General features: G+C 39.4%; 1 protein-coding gene across 9 annotated transcripts in view; it reads left to right on the top strand.

Moving 5' to 3' along the window:
- The window catches only part of LOC126427016 (zinc finger protein 93-like), a 325,645-nt gene that overhangs the window by 269,274 nt on the left and 37,171 nt on the right, over nucleotides 1-19,200 (top strand). For all 9 annotated transcript variants that reach the window (XR_007576499.1, XR_007576500.1, XM_050089172.1 and 6 more), the window contains exons 3-4: nucleotides 5,551-5,622; nucleotides 12,628-12,774. Coding sequence is in view for 7 of the 9 variants with exons in the window: in XM_050089172.1 (XP_049945129.1) it covers nucleotides 5,551-5,622; nucleotides 12,628-12,774 (219 nt within the window). In the remaining 2 variants the exon portion in view is untranslated. The remainder of the gene's footprint in view (nucleotides 1-5,550; nucleotides 5,623-12,627; nucleotides 12,775-19,200) is intronic.

Raw genomic sequence — 19,200 nt, forward strand, 5'->3', positions numbered from 1 at the left:
TTGTTCATCTTCGAATGTAGCAGCATTTCAATGTACTACGAAAATCCGACTGGAAAGACTGTTTGGGATGTTTGTCAATATGGCCAACTCTACGTTCTGAATTTTTTCCTACCTGTGAGAAGAGATGGTTGCTAATAGGAACTTTTATGAACTGTGAATCACATGCAGTATTCTCTTCACCATAAGAATAATACGAATATAAACATTTTGCCATGTATTCTTTTGTGTTTGCTGCTATTTCATTTAGATCCTGTCTGCCTAATAAACTGCGAAACTAGTGTGAGACAACAGCAAACGCGGTAGAATATACATATCATGTCATGTTTATATTCGTATTATTCTTATGCCTAATAGTGATACAGTCAGAAATGAAGCACTGCAAATGAGTAAATTTTTAAATCTAAGATGACTCCTATTTCTGTACACAAAGATTTTCAAGCGGAGAAAAAATTTAGCTAAACTCTCGTTCAGAACATCTTCTATCATACGCAGTCTATTATTTGGCTCTTGTTGATTATTATCAAAGAAAGCAGCAGTGTAAGTAACAACAAATAGCAGTCTCGTGCCATTGGTTCACTAATAAGACAATTTCTCTCTTTTTTTTTATTGTAAGCGGCGGTAGCGCGCACAAAAGCAAGCCATGCCGCGAGCGGCGACAGTTCGTAAACACACGGTATCATAATGCGACAAACAATGCATGACACAGTACAATAATGCATTTTCAGCTTAGAGTGACGTAAACACCTATAACAAAGAAAACAGCACTTGTCAGATCAAAGAAAAATAAGCACTCTATTCAAACCAGACGAAGCACATGAAAAAGGAAAGGTACCCGTATAAATACAGACCCGTATAAATACTGACGCATAGCAATGGCTACCTGGTAAAGCTTAACTGCTGAGCTTACGACTCGAACCAAACTACTGTAGCTGTATCGTCATTCATTCGACCTAAATTCTGTTTCATATTATAATGGACTAAATTTGTTTCGATTTGGAGGTGCGGCCTAAAACTTTTCTCTCCCCTTCAATTTTGAGTCTCAAATTTCAGGTGCGGCTTAGATTCGGGAAAATTTTTTTCCTTGATTTCGAGTCTCATTTTTCAGGTGCGGCTTAGATTCGAGTACGGCTTAGATTCGAGTAAATACGGTACCGTAATGTATGACAGACTGGAAGTATTGAATGTCTGATCATTTTGTTATTTTCAATTAAAATGGGGTTCCACTTTACATTTGTGTTTGCCTGCGTATTAAAATACATAACATAGTTTCCTGGTTATGACTCAGTGCTGAGTGCAACACTTCCATGTATATTGTACTTATGAGACACCACTCAGTGAGGAACACACAATTGTGTTTGTGACCTTTGTACTTCTCGCTAACAATTTTGTACAATAAACATGTAATGGCACACAGTATTGGTTTTTACTGATCTTCAACATGCACAGAAATTTTTCATAACACATATTCATTACTTATTTCGTAATGTCACTTTTCTAGGCTGCACTACAACTGTGCAGTTGCTGTTCTTCAAATGATACAGGTGTCGTTAGCTTTTTGTAGCTTCCTAGTTTTTTCACAAGTCCTGTGTGATGTAGGTTAACATTGCCTCAATGTACTTCCTTGCTTACTGTCATTCTTCGACATGTAACCACAATGGTTGCAACACTACATTGGTTGGCATGATGATGTTAGTGTTGTGAGTGAGTTCTTTCCTCCTTCAAGTTACATGACGAGTGTTAGTTTTCGAGCGAATAGTAATTTTATTAGTTGAAATTGGTGTTTATTCAGGTCGCTCACCTGAACCTCAGTTGCCTTGATAATACCCGAGACAGTGTTCCGGTATATTCCTCGATATCAATTGACTGTCTAATCGTAAAGGTTCTAACTGACATATTACACATTGTATAGTATACGCCAACAAAGTGCTTTGGTGGTTTTTCTGTCGTAGGTCATACTATCTGTTCTCTTCCTGTGCTTAAGGGCTACCTGGTAGAGAGGTAAGCGCCTTTGGTTGTTCTGATTGTAATGAGTGTCTTTCTAATACACTACATATGCATCACAGTAGCTTTCTTTTAGGCTTATTCCATAGCTTATGGTTTAGTATATCACCTAGCCACACACCTGCTTGCTGGCAGACGTACCACTTTCATGATAATGTTGATTTTGTCTTTGCCATATTTCAATACGTACGACTTATTAGGAATTTGTTACGGTACATTACTTTAGAGTCACAATTTGATTCACTAGAAATGTTTTATAATTGCATCTTATGTGTTTGTGATTGATAAATTGCACTTATGTATTTTATATTCTCCTTTTATTAGTTATTAGTAGTATATGGAAAATGATGATACATATAGTTTTGGGGTTGACCTCCAGTGAGTGGTATAAGTTTTACTAGTATATGAGAGCATGTAATCAAATGTTTAATGTTCACACTTTACTTATCAATATATGACTACATTATTTTACTCCAGTTTTTTCAGGGGCATTGCGGTAGCATTGTACTATGTTATCTATGCATAATATGAAATATTGACCTTCGTTTATTAGGTTCCTTTTTTACAATTATGTGATGTATATACTTTGCTCACTAGTTTAAGTTAATACAGTGTGCACTGTTCTGTTTCTTTAGTCCTTAATTTACCTGTAACTATGTGTAACTTCCTGTACTGGTTGGTATTGTTATGTTGTTATGAGGGCTGTTCAATAAAGAATGATCATAATTTCTTTGTGGTCATAATTTTTCGCACTAAAATTTAATCGTATGATATTCTATTAGCTTAATGTGCAACAAACACGCCATAGTAGTTTCGTTGTTGGGACTGCTGGTTCCTGCCTGTGAGAAGCAGGCAATGTCGGATGTTCAGTATCGCCTCCACTGCAACGGAGGTAACACGTGAGGACCAATATGCGGCTTTGAAATTCTGCTTTCGTCTCAACAAATCTTCAACTGAGGCCTATATAATGTTACAGGAGGCCTATGGAGGTCTGTTCTTCCCTACAGCACAGCTAAAAGGTGGTTTAAAATGTTTAAAGAGGGGAGACAATCAATTTCAAAGGAAGGTGGACACGGTGCTCCAGTTACTGCTCTTACAGAAGAAAACGACACAGCTGCTGTCATTGTGAGAGAGGATCGATGAATAAGATCACTTTCTGAAATACTGAACATTTCATTGGGTGCCATCCACATGTTGGTGACAGAAAAATTACACATGACACGTGTTTGTGTGTGATGGGTTCCAAGACTGTTGATTCCCGAACAAAAGGACATTTGCGTGCAGGTCTGCGTGCAGTTAAAGTTTGATGTACCCCCATAAAAGCAAAAGTGGTTGCTTCTGCTGGGAAAGTTGTGGTCATCTCATTCTTTGATGTTCATGGAATGGTTTATCAGCATGTTCTACCTGCAGACACATCAGTAAGTGGACAATACTACAGGGATGTCCTGAAAACATTGGAAGTGTATATCAGGCGCAAAAGATGACATTTCCATGAAGCAGGCTGGATGCTGCGCCACAATAATGCGCGGCCGCATATTGCCAATGTTGTTGCTGAATATTTTGCAAAAATCAACGTGAAGTCCATCCCTCACACTCCCTGTAGTCCGGATTTAGCCCCATGTGACTTTTTTCTATTCTCTAACATGAAGAAATGCCCTCGTGGGGTGGCATTATCAATCATCAGAAACAGTGGTGAAGGTTGTGGCGGTGATTTTGAAGGACCTCTCAAAAAATGGTTTCCAGCATGTATTTGAAGACTGGCAGAAACACTGGGACACATGCATCGCTTTCATGGAAGACCACTTCGCGAAAGACCATCAAAATTATGAGGACGAGTAAAGGTTGTTGTCAAAAAAAAAATTATGATCATTCTTTACTGAAAAGCCCTCGTACATATTACCACCGTATATAAGACTTGCACTATGCCCCTTTTTTATTTATTTCATATTGCTACCATTGTTGTCTGTACACAGGGCCTGAAGATGGCTTAGTAAAACGCTGAACTGATAGCCAAATAAAATAAGTTTGGAAACTAGACGGCTGAAAGATGTTTAGTTTCACATCCTGTATCAAACATTTGAGCCACGCAACCAACTCTAAAAAATGGACATACAGAGAATCTGCGATCTGTCTTAAGCAAAAGCAGGTTTTCGACGTTATTTCTGCCAAACTGTTTGTCATTAAGTGATATAATTTTGCAGGTACATCTGGTGGTATACATGGGTACTGTCTGCAGTTTTGTTGCAAATAGAGTTAGTAGTAAAGAACCAATAAATTAAAACATCATTCCTGGTGCTGAGGTTTTACTGCATGAATAGCAAAAATGTAATAATCGATGAACTTTTTTCCATTCATCATTTTGTGAAAGGTGTCAATGAGAATAAGTTTTATAAAGGTTTGGAATTGTGTGTTAAGTTTGTTGGAAGTTGCTGTGTCCACATTTTCAAATAATTTTCAAATACTGCATGAATGTGGTCGGGTGATTTGCATTTATGTATACAATGGCTCTAACTGTAATACTTGTCTTACCTTATTAAACCTTCAACATAAGATTATATCTATGTATAAGTCGATTGACGGAATTTTAAATTTTGTAAATAGCTGTAGGAACCATTGAAAAAGCATATTTTGTTACCACTGGAAGCCATTAAGGTCCCCATACACAAGCAAATTCTTTATCAGATTTTACTATTTTTGCCAAATATTTGATATTGTACAGTGCTGTTTGATGTGTTTGTAAGAAATTTTGACTATCGGAAAATTGGACAAGATGGCGCACATTCCTTGTGTTGGTGTTTTGCTGCACGTGTTTAATGAAAAATAGTTGCATTACAACTTATCCCACTGTATCATGAGTTCTCACAACTACGGAAACTACGGTCGAGAATACAACCGAAACAGCACTGGCAGTTACCAAAATGACAGAGCTATTGCATTTCTTCCAGCCATAAATTACATGGAAAGAGAGATGAAAAAGAAAATCATTCTTCTATGTACAACACACAAGTGGTAGCGGAGTAAAATAAAATTGAATTTCTCTGGTTCTCCCACAGATGATGTAGGCCATATGTTACTGCATTTAAGTATTTTAATGAACTGTCATTATAGGACCACGTGGAAGAGAATAAATTTTTGCACACCTGGTGGGCTACAGTATTGGTGACCCATGGCCGATACACATATTGAAGATTCGTGCTACTTGTTAACGAACAGCCACATGAAAGTATCCTGCAAAGACCACATGCACATCCTTTCAACCCAAGGAAAACTATCCATACATTAACAATGTTGTAACATTGGCATGACTGCACTTGTGCATATTTTGTATTCTTTCTGGATTTATATTTGTTAGGATTATAGGCTTGTTTCATTGTACTCTATTTGTCCCTTTCATTGATATCTATAATAGACAAATTCTTGTGTGTGTGTGTGTGTGTGTGTGTGTGTGAGAGAGAGAGAGAGAGAGAGAGAGAGAGAGAGAGAGAGAGAGAGAGAGAGAGAGAGAGTTTTTTCATTGTGCTGAGGGTATATATAATGATTCTGTTGCAGGAATTTGACTGCATAGTCTTAAGAGACGAGCTGTTGGATTCCAGAGAAGCCATTCAGCGAGTTATAGCAGAGGTGAGGCATCCACTATGTTTTTGTAAATTGATTTCCCAATACTGCTTCTGGTTGATGATGTACATAGTCCAATAATTATTCTAGATACATCCTTTAACTGCTAAGTTTCCTCTTCCACAATTGACAGTGCTCTCAGCTAAATGTTGTACCATCTTTGTGTCAGTTCTGTCAACACATTTCACATGTGAGGTCGGTGCCCTCTTAAAAGGAATGAGTATGCATAGACACAGGGTAGTGAGTATGGAAGTGGTATAACACTTAAAAATAGCCAATATAATTGTCCACCTGGATAGCTATTTATATTTTATTTTTTTAAATTATACACTTTAACATGTTTCGGCCACAGTCATCCTCAGAATCACATTTAAAATCGTTCTTGTTTACACTATACCTGCATCAGATTAACAAAATGATTGACAGTGAAATATGGAAGGGACAGCAAAGCACAGTTGAGCACGGAATACAGGTTTGTCGTATCGTTAACGATTGCACTTCTCGACATAAAATAATACCTTTCTTCCTATTATTTGCATCTCTTGTCACCAGCAAGAGGATGTAAGTGTCTGTTTGATAATCATTATGAGCTATGTATAATTAGCATATTGGATATGAAAAGGGTGCTCAAATGGATCACAATTCTTCACTAACAACATTAAAATAATAGGAACTGTAGTGTTCATGTAGTACATCATACTAGTGCAGAAGGGATTTCTTAGTAATGAGATGAGATTACTTATGGAAGTGAGGACCACACAATCTCTTCAGATGATTAACAATGTCTCGTGAAAATGGAGAACGTGATGCAACGATATCACTTCTCACCATTGCAATTTTGCATCCACTAATTTTTTTGTATCTGAAATGGGAGGGCTCTGTCAACTGAGAACGAAGAAATCTTACTGCCACTGAATAATTCTACCTTGCAAAGAGTGGCATACTGTTTTTTTTTTTTTTTTTTTTTTATATAGTTGGATGTTCTTTCCTCCATTCATGTGGCGATGGACAGCATTTTGTTGGAATGGGTCCCATCTGTTACTCATTGTTTTGCCCTCCTATTTTTACTGGCTGTTTGTAATTTAGATGAACCATCTACTCCCTGTTTTGCACAGTATTTTTCATCACATACTTTTGCAACAGTGTTTGTATGAGTCTTCAAAATATTTACTGTTCTTTCTACTGTCATATAAGCAGTAAATTTGCACCACAGTCTCCTCCATTATCAAAATATTCCCTCACTGTCCACACCCGCACCTCTGACCATGCAAAATGTGAGGCAAGCAGTTTGCTGGACAGACCATTTAGCAACCACACTTATCTGCACATTTCCGTTTCAAGCTTTAGACATTCTGTAGCACAAAATAAACTCACCACACAGGGAAAGAAAGCACACAATGTAATAGATCACAACTGTTAGGTCATTCGTTATTGGCCAGAAGTGTCATCTCCAACTTGCTAGAAACTGCAGTAGCAGAACAATTTTCCAACGGTGAATGGAACTGAAGGCGTGACTGAGCACATTCTCTGAGTGGTTATTTCTGTGGTAGCAGTCTTGTAAACAGCTTTGCTATTGTGATTTAGGTACAGGACCACAGACTAGTCAACAAGTGTATGTGAGAATGGGCAAGATGCAGTGTATTGAGATTTTAAATGTGACTCTGAGCATTCCTGCGGCTGAAATATGTTAAGGCATATACTTAAAAAAAAAAAAGTAGTTGAGACATGCAATTACTGACTAATCACAATGATTGCAGATTCTTACAGTAATTTTATGTTGGTGGGGAGGCTTGCGTGCCTCAGCGATACAGATAGCCGTACCGTAGGTACAACCACAACGGAGGGGTATCTGTTGAGAGGCCAGACAAACGTGTGGTTCCTGAAGAGGGGCAGCAGCCTTTTCAGTAGTTGCAAGGGCAACAGTCTGGATGATTGACTGATCTGGCCTTGTAACAATAACCAAAACGGCCTTGCTGTGCTGGTACTGCGAACGGCTGAAAGCAAGGGGAAACTACGGCCGTAATTTTTCCCGAGGGCATGCAGCTTTACTGTATGATTAAATGATGATGGCGTCCTCTTGGGTAAAATATTCCGGAGGTAAAATAGTCCCCCATTCGGATCTCCGGGCGGGGACTACTCAAGAGGATGTCGTTATCAGGAGAAAGAAAACTGGCGTTCTACGGATCGGAGCGTGGAATGTCCGGTCCCTTAATCGGGCAGGTAGGTTAGAAAATTTGAAAAGGAAAATGGATAGGTTAAAGTTAGATATAGTGGGAATTAGTGAAGTTCGGTGGCAGGAGGAACAAGACTTCTGGTCAGGTGACTACAGGGTTATAAACACAAAGTCAAATAGGGGTAATGCAGGAGTAGGTTTAATAATGAATAGGAAAATAGGAACGCGGGTAAGCTACAACAAACAGCTTAGTGAACGCATTATTGTGGCCAAGATAGATACGAAGCCCACACCTACTACAGTAGTACAAGTTTATATGCCAACTAGCTCTGCAGATGACGAAGAAATTGAAGAAATGTATGATGAAATAAAAGAAATTATTCAGATAGTGAAGGGAGACGAAAATTTAATAGTCATGGGTGACTGGAATTCGAGTGTAGGAAAAGGGAGAGAAGGAAACGTAGTAGGTGAATACGGACTGGGGCTAAGAAATGAAAGAGGAAGCCGCCTGGTAGAATTTTGCACAGAGCACAACTTAATCATAGCTAACACTTGGTTTAAGAATCATGATAGAAGGTTGTATACATGGAAGAACCCTGGAGATACTAAAAGGTATCAGATATATTATATAATGGTAAGACAGAGATTTAGGAACCAGGTTTTAAATTGTAAGACATTTCCAGGGGCAGATGTGGACTCTGACCACAATCTATTGGTTATGACCTGTAGATTAAAACTGAAGAAACTGCAAAAAGGTGGGAATTTAAGGAGATGGGACCTGGATAAACTGAAAGAACCAGAGGTTGTACAGAGTTTCAGGGAGAGCATAAGGGAACAATTGACAGGAATGGGGGAAAGAAATACAGTAGAAGAAGAATGGGTAGCTTTGAGGGATGAAGTAGTGAAGGCAGCAGAGGATCAAGTAGGTAAAAAGACGAGGGCTAGTAGAAATCCTTGGGTAACAGAAGAAATATTGAATTTAATTGATGAAAGGAGAAAATATAAAAATGCAGTAAATGAAGCAGGCAAAAAAGAATATAAACGTCTCAAAAATGAGATCGACAGGAAGTGCAAAATGGCTAAGCAGGGATGGCTAGAGGACAAATGTAAGGATGTAGAGGCTTATCTCACTAGGGGTAAGATAGATACTGCCTACAGGAAAATTAAAGAGACCTTTGGAGATAAGAGAACCACTTGTATGAACATTAACAGCTCAGATGGAAACCCAGTTCTAAGCAAAGAAGGGAAAGCAGAAAGGTGGAAGGAGTATATAGAGGGTCTATACAAGGGCGATGCACTTGAGGACAATATTATGGAAATGGAAGAGGATGTAGATGAAGACGAAATGGGAGATACGATACTGCGTGAAGAGTTTGACAGAGTTTGACAAGGCCCCCGGAGTAGACAACATTCCATTGGAACTACTGACGGCCTTGGGAGAGCCAGTCCTGACAAAACTCCACCATCTGGTGAGCAAGATGTATGAAACAGGCGAAATACCCTCAGACTTCAAGAAGAATATAATAATTCCAATCCCAAAGAAAGCAAGTGTTGACAGATGTGAGAATTACCGAACAATCAGTTTAATAAGCCACAGCTGCAAAATACTAACACGAATTCTTTACAGACGAATGGAAAAACTAGTAGAAGCCGACCTCGGGGAAGATCAGTTTGGATTCCGTAGAAACACTGGAACACGTGAGGCAATACTGACCTTACGACTTATCTTAGAAGAAAGATTAAGGAAAGGCAAACCTACGTTTATAGCATTTGTAGACTTAGAGAAAGCTTTTGACAATGTTGACTGGAATACTCTCTTTCAAATTCTAAAGGTGGCAGGGGTAAAATACAGGGAGCAAAAGGCTATTTACAATTTGTACAGAAACCAGATGGCAGTTATAAGAGTCGAGGGACATGAAAGGGAAGCAGTGGTTGGGAAGGGAGTGAGACAGGGTTGTAGCCTCTCCCCGATGTTATTCAATCTGTATATTGAGCAAGCAGTAAAGGAAACAAAAGAAAAATTCGGAGTAGGTATTAAAATCCATGGAGAAGAAATAAAAACTTTGAGGTTCGCCGATGACATTGTAATTCTGTCAGAGACAGCAAAGGACTTGGAAGAGCAGTTGAACGGAATGGATGGTGTCTTGAAGGGAGGATATAAGATGAACATCAACAAAAGCAAAACGAGGATAATGGAATGTAGTCGAATTAAGTCGGGTGATGTTGAGGGTATTAGATTAGGTATTGAGACACTTAAAGTAGTAAAGGAGTTTTGCTATTTGGGGAGCAAAATAACTGATGATGGTCGAAGTAGAGAGGATATAAAATGTAGACTGGCAATGGCAAGGAAAGCGTTTCTGAAGAATAGAAATTTGTTAACATCGAGTATAGATTTAAGTGTCAGGATGTCATTTCTGAAAGTATTTGTATGGAGTGTAGCCATGTATGGAAGTGAAACATGGACGGTAAATACTTTGGACAAGAAGAGAATAGAAGCTTTCGAAATGTGGTGCTACAGAAGAATGCTGAAGATTAGATGGGTAGATCACATAACTAATGAGGTGGTACTGAATAGGATTGGGGAGAAGAGGAGTTTGTGGCACAACTTGACCAGAAGAAGGGATCGGTGGTAGGACATGTTCTGAGGCATCAAGGGATCACCAATTTAGTATTGGAGGGCAGTGTGGAGGGTAAAAATCGTAGGGGGAGACCAAGAGATGAATACACTAAACAGATTCAGAAGGATGTAGGTTGCAGTAGGTACTGGGAGATGAAGAAGCTTGCACATGATAGAGTAGCATGGAGAGCTGCATCAAACCAGTCTCAGGACTGAAGACCACAACAACAACAACAACAACAACAACAACATGTCATTTATAGACTGTCTTAAGATAATTGGCCTTCACAAATTTTTGAATACAGAGTTTTCCTCTAGAATGGAATTGGTCTTTGAGCAATTTCTATTATTACTGCTGTTGCATGGTAAATAAATACATTTAATAACAATCCAGGTGGAAAATATTGTCATTTCTAAAATTTGATATATTGTTACATTACGGTAGAGGTCATAATCTGCACAGTTCAGCACATCTCAATGGAAATGAGAGTCCCTTCACAGATTGCTGGTTCTGTTTGTGTACAAATTACATTTATAATATGTTAATTGAACTGTGTTGACATGAGAATAAAAGTGCTGTGAACATAATAAAACAAAATGAATCATAAATTATTAATCTTTTGACTGCTGTGGATGCATTAACTCATCATTCTCCGCCACTCTAGGGATGGCAAGCACATTATGCAGTAAGAAATATATGTAAGCTGAGCAGAGACGAATGGGAAACAGTTCCAGCGACTCTGACAAAGGGCACATTGTTGTGGCCCAGTATCTGGGAACGAGCATCACGGAAATGGCAAAGTTGATTGGCTGTTCACCGACTGCTGTCACCAATATCTGTGGAAACCACGTGTAGATGGCAGGGTGGTGTCAGACATTGACACCTCGTTACTCAGTGTGGAAATTGGAGTCTTGCCCACTCTGTGAAGCAGAATAGTCTGTGATCTGTGGCAGCTCCAGTGACAAGAGTGCAGTGCTGGTGCAAGAAAGAGTTTTCGGTAGCACTCAGTTCGTATTGGACTCGGCAGCAGGTGACCTTTTTGTGCGAGGTGTGATCAAAAAGTAAAGGGAATCTTTTAATCTCAGGGACAATAGACATCCGAATTTCTAAATTTTCTTTTTATCTTGTTGGTACATATGTTCCTGATGTATGTCTGCATCTTCAGCTGTTCAGAATATTTAGTTTACTATTCACAGTTGAAAAGGTTATGTGTGTTTCTGAATGTGACGAATTTTTACTTTTGAAGAAGATGGGTCGAAGAATTTGCATTAAATTTTGCCTGGAAAATGGAACAAAGTGCAGTATCACATTTGAAATGTTGACTGTGGCTTTTGGTGGATCTATTATGAGTAAAACAAGAGTTCACAAGTGATATAAACATTTCAAAGATGGCTGAGAAGGTGATCAAGATGACAGTGGCCTGGCATGTCAGTTACTGATGACAGTGTGGAAGAAGTTAAGAAAATGGTTCTGTAAAATCGCTGAATCATGATCAGAGAGGTTGCTGGTGATAAACGTGTTCCAGCAAAGTTTGTTCCAGAATTGTTGAATTTCGACCAAAAACAGAATTGCCTAGTCATCGCTCAGGAGTTGCTGAATGAAGCTGACAACACTCAACAACAGCTCTCTACTTGGAACAGACCCCCATGTTTCGTGCCGCCACCTTTCAGAACTTCATGAAACTGTAGGGCCTGAAGCAGGAATATTCGACGATGTCTCACAACAAATTCAGCATTTTTTCAGCCAAAACTGTCCGAGGAAACAAATGTGTTGCATTGGTTATTGAATGCCCCTTGTACATTTTCACTGTCGATGCTGTGTTATGTGGCAGAGTGACTTCGTAGCACATACGACAGTCACCACTATAAATTTGCCTCCCCCAATGCAGCAAGTCAGGAACACACATGGCTGCATGAAAACAAATGTGTTTTAATTTTGTAGCCAAATGTTTATGTTAAATGTTACATGAAAATCAGCTTCTAAAACAAGAAACGAAGAGCTTTCAGTTACAAGCAGTTGAGCAAATGTCAGTCAATTGCCTGCTGTTGATGTTTGACTATTAAAGAGTGGTGAATTGAGCAGAATCATATTGCACAGGAATCATAAGGTTTTTGTTTGTGGTGCTGAAGGAGGTTATATGTATGAAATATTGCTCACATGTTTTATATGTGTGCATTATATTTAGTGCAGGTTTCAATTTGTGTTGTTTATCTGTTGCAGAAGTGGGCGTTCGCAAAAGAGGAAGTGGGGAAGTCGCGGTCTCGATGCAGTGAGGAGGCGTCTGATGTAGGTGTCCAAGTTGAAGGGGAAGTTGTGTATCTCAATGTGGAGGAAGAGGAGGATCAAGATGTTGATGTGGAGGGAGATGTAAGCTATATTCTTTTTATTTCTTTTATTATTTTTCCGTGCACTGATACTAAAGTGGACAGAAAGTGCAAAGTGGCAGGGGAAGAGGGCTGGAAAGTGTAGAAGCATTCGTGACTATAGGAAATACAGATGCTTTATATAGCAAAATTAAAAAAAAAAAAGCGAAAAAAAAAGAACTTTTGTAAGGTTTATAATTGAAGAAGCGCCCAGTGACAAGTGTCAGACCTTATAAGCCTTAAAATTTAAGCAGTAACCAGCCATAAGTTTTGATTAAAAAAATTACTTAAATCACACCATGTAAGTTTTATAACGGTTTGATTTAAATAAACTTTTTTAAACCATACTTATGACTAGTTTCTGTATAAATTATCAACTATATAATTGTACTACAACCACAATTCCTAATAAATCGACTTTCAACAAGATAGGATTAAAGAAACAGATGGAGGAAAGAGAAAGAACTGTGCGTATGAAGAGTTCAGATAGCAAGCCAGTACTAAGCAAATATCAGGTTGAATCCTGGAAGGAATATACAAGATGGCCTAGGAGAAATGATCAATATTGCAGGATAATACAGGAACAATCATTCAGAACACGAAAGTGTAGGAAGCATGGGCTCCAAAATACATACCTTATAACCTTTTGAGTACAAATGCTTTCTGCCTGAAACCACCATTTACTTAACAGTTGGCGCAGATATTGTAATATGTGGTTGTAAGAGATGGTTATGTGATGTTTTTATAATGGCCATATTGAGGACACTGACAGTGCAATTTATTGTAACATAAATTTGAGTTTTTAGTATTTACATTACGAATGGTGTGGAAATGAAACCAATCGAGCAATATGAACTTTTGATATAAATTTATAAAATTTTAATCCCATTTTTCTTGTTATTTAGGACTAGAATTTGTTTTGGGCATTACGAGGTCACAGAAGTTTTGAGATGTCAGATTGTGTCTAGGGAAAATGGGAAATTGCTTTCAGATATAACATGTGAAATGATGTGTGGTTGAAAACTGTATGTACCAGCGGTTCAAAAGTGAAACCACAATTTTAAAACAGTTGACTGTTTTCTTTTTGCCAATTTCTTCTTTTATTCGTTGTTTACTATGACGATAAAGGTTAATCGTGTGAAAAGTTTTCAAATTATGTTCCAAAGTGAAACCATGTCCTTAAAATAATTGATTGTTTAGTTTTTGCCAATTTCTTCTTGTATTCATTGCTTACTTTGATGATAAAGGTCAGTTTTACGAAAAATTCTAAAATTAATTTTTTTTAAATCGTTGAGACTCAAAGGGTTAATATCTATGATAACTTCTTCATTTTTGATACTTTGAAATAAATATCTTCTACTGTAAGCTGTTTGCTGTTCATTTTTTGAGAGGTGATAGTGTGGACCAGAACAAGATAAAAGCGAACGAGCCAACCTTTGTGGCTGAGCGGTTCTAGGCGCTTCAGTCTGGAACTGCGCGACTGCTACGGTCGCAGGTTCGAATCCTGCCTCGGGCATGGATGTGTGTGATGTCCTTAGTTTGGTTAGGTTTAATTAGTTCTAAGTCCCATAGTGCTCATTTTGAACCCAAAAGCAAATGATCGTTAGTCATATCCCTCATAATTGACTATTTCTCCTGGGACACTCTGATAGGAGGGCTATGTAACAGAAGGAAGCTTGAAATTAATAATACGGGAAAGAGCAGTGAAAGTGAATGAAGAGGACATGTGGGGTGCAATACTGTGAGAAAAAATTGACACAGTACTGACAGACATTACTTTGAAACAAGCCACTATTAGTAGATGACATTCCATCAGGATTATTGAGATTCTTTAGAGAATAAACCTAGACAAAACTGTTCCATTTGGTATGAATGATTTAGACAGACAAAATAGCTCCAGAGTTTAAGAAGAACATGAAATCTCCATACCAAAGATGGCAGGTGTGGACTGCTGTGAGTATAGCCAAACTGTCAGTCATAAGGTATGACTGCAAAGTACTAAAATGAATTATCTACAGAAGAATGAAACTGCTGGTAAAAACTAAATTGGGGGAAGACCAGGTTTGGGTCCCAAAGAAATGTGGGGACACTTGAGGCAAAAGTGACTACAAATTATCTTAAAAGACAAGCCCACATTTATAGCAATTTTGATTTTGAAAAGGTGTTTGATGTTTTAAAGTTACCAGTGAGAAAGCAAAATGTTAATCTATGACTTCTGCAGAAACCAGAATAAGAGGCGAAGGGCTCAGAAGGGAAGCAGGAGTTAAGAAGGTAGTGAGACAAGATCTGAGCCTATCCCATTTGATATTCAGTGTGTGCATTGAATGAGCAGCAAAAGAAATCAATGAGACATTCCAGAGAAAAAGTTCAGGGACAAGAAATAAAAACATTTTAAGGTTTTCCAATGACAGTGTAATTCTGTCAGACAGGGCAAAGGACTCGGGAGATCAGTTGAACAGACCGTTTTAAGATGGATATCAGCAAAAGTAAAACGAGATCAACGGAAAGTACTCAGATTACGTCTGGTGGTGGTGACAGATTAGGAAATAAGAGACTATAAGTAGTGGACGAGTTTTGTTATTTGGGTAGCAACGCAACTTATTATGATGGCAGAAGAAAAGAGGCTGTAAAATGTAGACTGGCAACAGCAACAAAAGCTTTTGTAGAAAACGGAAGTATCTTACTATTTAACATTTGGGAAGTCTTTTTTGAAAGTATTCAAAAACCATTAGATCTTGAGAAACGTGTGCACGATGGGTAGATTATGGGCTCTCAGACTCTTTACGAATGAGGTAGTTTGAGCTTCCAAATTTCTGGCAAAAGTACAGGAAGCTATGTAGAGAAAAACTGAAGGTTTCAGTTGTGTAAATGATTAACCAATAAATGCATTAAAAAATAATTACCATTTCTGTTCGAACCACCCTCGTGAAAGCTTTTGAAATGATGTGTTATGCTAGAGAATACTGCTGACAGATAGATGCGAAGTTCGAATATCTAGTGAAGAGGTATTGAATTGGATTAGGGAGAAAATATTTGTGTGATACCACTGTATTAAAAGAAGAGATCAGGTGATAGTACACATCCTGAGGCTTCAAGAAATTGCCAGTTTGTTAATTTAGGGAAGTGTGAGGGGGGGTAAAAATTGTAGAGGAAGACCCAAGGCTTGACTACAGTAAGGAAGGGTAGTTATGTAGAGGTGAAGAGGATAGACAAGCATAGATCATGAAGATGTCATCAATAAATCTGTACCAAACTTTGGGTTGGCAGGCCTGGGTAACCAAGAAGGCTTCCTCTAAGCGACCCATGAATAGGTTGGCGTACGAAGGGGCCATCCTGGTACCCATGGCTGTTCCCTTTAATTGTTGGTATGTCTGGTCTTCAAAAGTGAAGAAGTTGTGGGTCAGGTAATGAGGAAAGAGGTTTTAGGTAGGGTGGCAGGTGATCGGCGTGAAAGGAAGTGCTCCATCGCAGCGAGGCCCTGGACGTGCAGGATATTTGTGTATAAGGAAGTGGCATCAATGGTTACAAGGATGGTTTCTGGGGGTAATGGACTGGGTAAGGATTCCAGGCGTTCGAGAAAGTGGTTGGTGTCTTTGATGAAGGATGGGAGACTGCATGTAATGGGTTGAAGGTGTTGATCTTCGTAGGCAGAGATACGTTCTGTGGGGGCTTGGTAACCAGCTACAATGGGGCGGCCGGGATGATTGGGTTTGTGAATTTTAGGAAGAAGGTAGAAGGTAGGGGTGCGGGGTGTCGGTGGGGTCAGGAGGTTGATGGAGTCAGGTGAAAGGTTTTGTAGGGGGCCTAAGGTTCTGAGGATTCCTTGAAGCTCTGCCTGGACATCAGGAATGGGATTACCTTGGCAAACTTTGTATGTGGTGTTGTCTGAAAGCTGACGCAGTCCCTCAGCCACATACTCCCGACGATCAAGTACCACAGTCGTGGAACCCTTGTCTGCCGGAAGAATGACGATGGACCGGTCAGCCTTCAGATCACGGATAGCCTGAGCTTCAGCAGTGGTGATGTTGGGAGTAGGATTAAGGTTTTTTAAGAAGGATTGAGAGGCAAGGCTGGAAGTCAGAAATTCCTGGAAGGTTTGGAGAGGGTGATTTTGAGGAAGAGGAGGTGGATCCCGCTGTGATGGAGGACGGAACTGTTCCAGGCAGGGTTCAATTTGGATAGTGTCTTGGGGAGTTGGATCATTAGGGGTAGGATTAGGATCATTTTTCTTCGTGGCAAAGTGATACTTCCAGCAGAGAGTACGAGTGTAGGACAATAAATCTTTGACGAGGGCTGTTTGGTTGAATCTGGGAGTGGGGCTGAAGGTGAGGCCTTTGGATAGGACAGAGGTTTCTGATTGGGAGAGAGGTTTGGAGGAAAGGTTAACTACTGAATTAGGGTGTTGTGGTACCAGATTGTGTTGATTGGGATTTTGAGGTTTTGGAGGGAGTGGAGCTGGAAGTGGGAGATTGAGTAGATGGAGAGACTGGGTTTGTGTGCAATGAGAGGTGGTTGAGGTTTGCTGGAAAGGTTGTGAAGGGTGAGTGAGTTGCCTTTCCGGAGGTGGAAAACCAGGAGATTGGATAGTTTTTTGAGGTTAAGGGTGGCATGCTGCTCTAATTTGCGGTTGGCCTGTAGGAGGATGCTCTGAATAGCCGGTGTGGATTTGGGAGAGGAAAGATTGAGGACTTTTATTAAGGATGGGAGTTGACGGGTGTGTTCATTGGCTGAGTTGATGTGTAGGTGAAGGATTAGGTGGGTGAGGGCAATGGATTGTTCAGTTTGGAACTGGTATAGGGACTGATGGAAGGAAGGGTTGCAGCCAGAGATGGGAACTTTAAGTGTGAGGCTTGTGTCTGTATATGTGTGGATGGATATGTGTGTGTGTGTGTGCGTGTGTATACCCGTCCTTTTTTCCCCCTAAGGTAAGTCTTTCCGCTCCCGGGATTGGAATGACTCCTTACCCTCTCCCTTAAAACCCACATCCTTTTGTCTTTCCCTCTCCTTCCCTCTTTCCTGATGAGGCAACAGTTTGTTGCGAAAGCTTGAATTTTGTGTGTATGTTTGTGTTCGTTTGTGTGTCTGTCGACCTGCCAGCACTTTCATTTGGTAAGTCACATCATCTTTGTTTTTAGATATATTTTTCCTACGTGGAATGTTTCCCGCTATTATAACCATATCATTAATTTGAACCCAACAATTACGTTTGTTATTGTCGCTGTTGCATTTCGAAATCTTTCCTGTCGTCTTATTTTCTCTTTATTTTCTCTTTCTGTTTTTTCCAGTAGTCTCACTTTGTATTCACCTTCCGCTTTTCACCGTAATCTACTATACAATTTTATCCCGCCTATATATACTCAATAATACGTAACCCACTTCCAAACCATAACCAAAAAAATTTTATTTTCTGCTTTCAACACTACCGCTGCTATAAAATCCACCGTTTCTAGTTCAATAACAGCTGCTTTCACGTATTAAACAACCATTTTGGCTAGTTCTAATAACTTTCACTTTATTTCCACTTCCTTTTTTCGCACATCACTGATCATTTTAGCCGCTCCCCACAGGTTTTAACGTCATTATTTCTTTGTCAGACAATTTTTAGCCCCATTTTCGTAATCTTTCACCACTCCTTTTAATACATTTTTTCGAAATTTTCCCGAATTTCTCCGTCCTTTAACGTGTTTTAGCGGCAACACAACCACCTAACCTTTATGCACATCGCTGTCTACCAACCCAAGTTCACCACAGGATCAACTTAACCAACACTTTTTTGCCTTTTCTCATACCAGATCTCCAGTTGCTTTCTAGTTCACCTTTATCTCTCCCCATATATTTTTATCTTTCATTTCAACCTCATGTTAAACTTTCCACCTTCAATACCATGTCACCCTCACAACATCCCCACAACGACCCCATTAAGTTTTATTTACATTCCCTCCGCAAACATGCCTTCACCCTAGCCAGATTACGCTCACATATTTTATTTTCCCAGGCTTGTCTGACATTTGGCATAACCCCCAAAGGCCTCACACTTAAAGTTCCCATCTCTGGCTGCAACCCTTCTTTCCATCAGTCCCTATACCAGTTCCAAACTGAACAATCCGCCGCCCTCACCCACCTAATCCTTCACCTACACATTAACTAGGCTTGTGTCTGTATATGTGTGGATGCATATGTGTGTGTGTTTGCAAGTGTATACCCGTCCTTTTTTCCCCCTAAGGTAAGTCTTTCCACTCCCGGGATTGGAATGACTCCTTACCCTCTCCCTTAAAACCCACATCCTTTCGTCTTTCCCTCTCCTTCCCTCTTTCCTGATGAGGCAACAGTTTGTTGCGAAAGCTTGAATTTTGTGTGTATGTTTATGTGTATCTATCGACCTGCCAGCGCTTTTGTTCGGTAAGTCACCTCATCTTTGTTTTTTTTTATA

This window comes from Schistocerca serialis, chromosome 11 (genome assembly GCF_023864345.2).
Source record: "Schistocerca serialis cubense isolate TAMUIC-IGC-003099 chromosome 11, iqSchSeri2.2, whole genome shotgun sequence".
NCBI lineage: Eukaryota > Metazoa > Arthropoda > Insecta > Orthoptera > Acrididae > Schistocerca > Schistocerca serialis.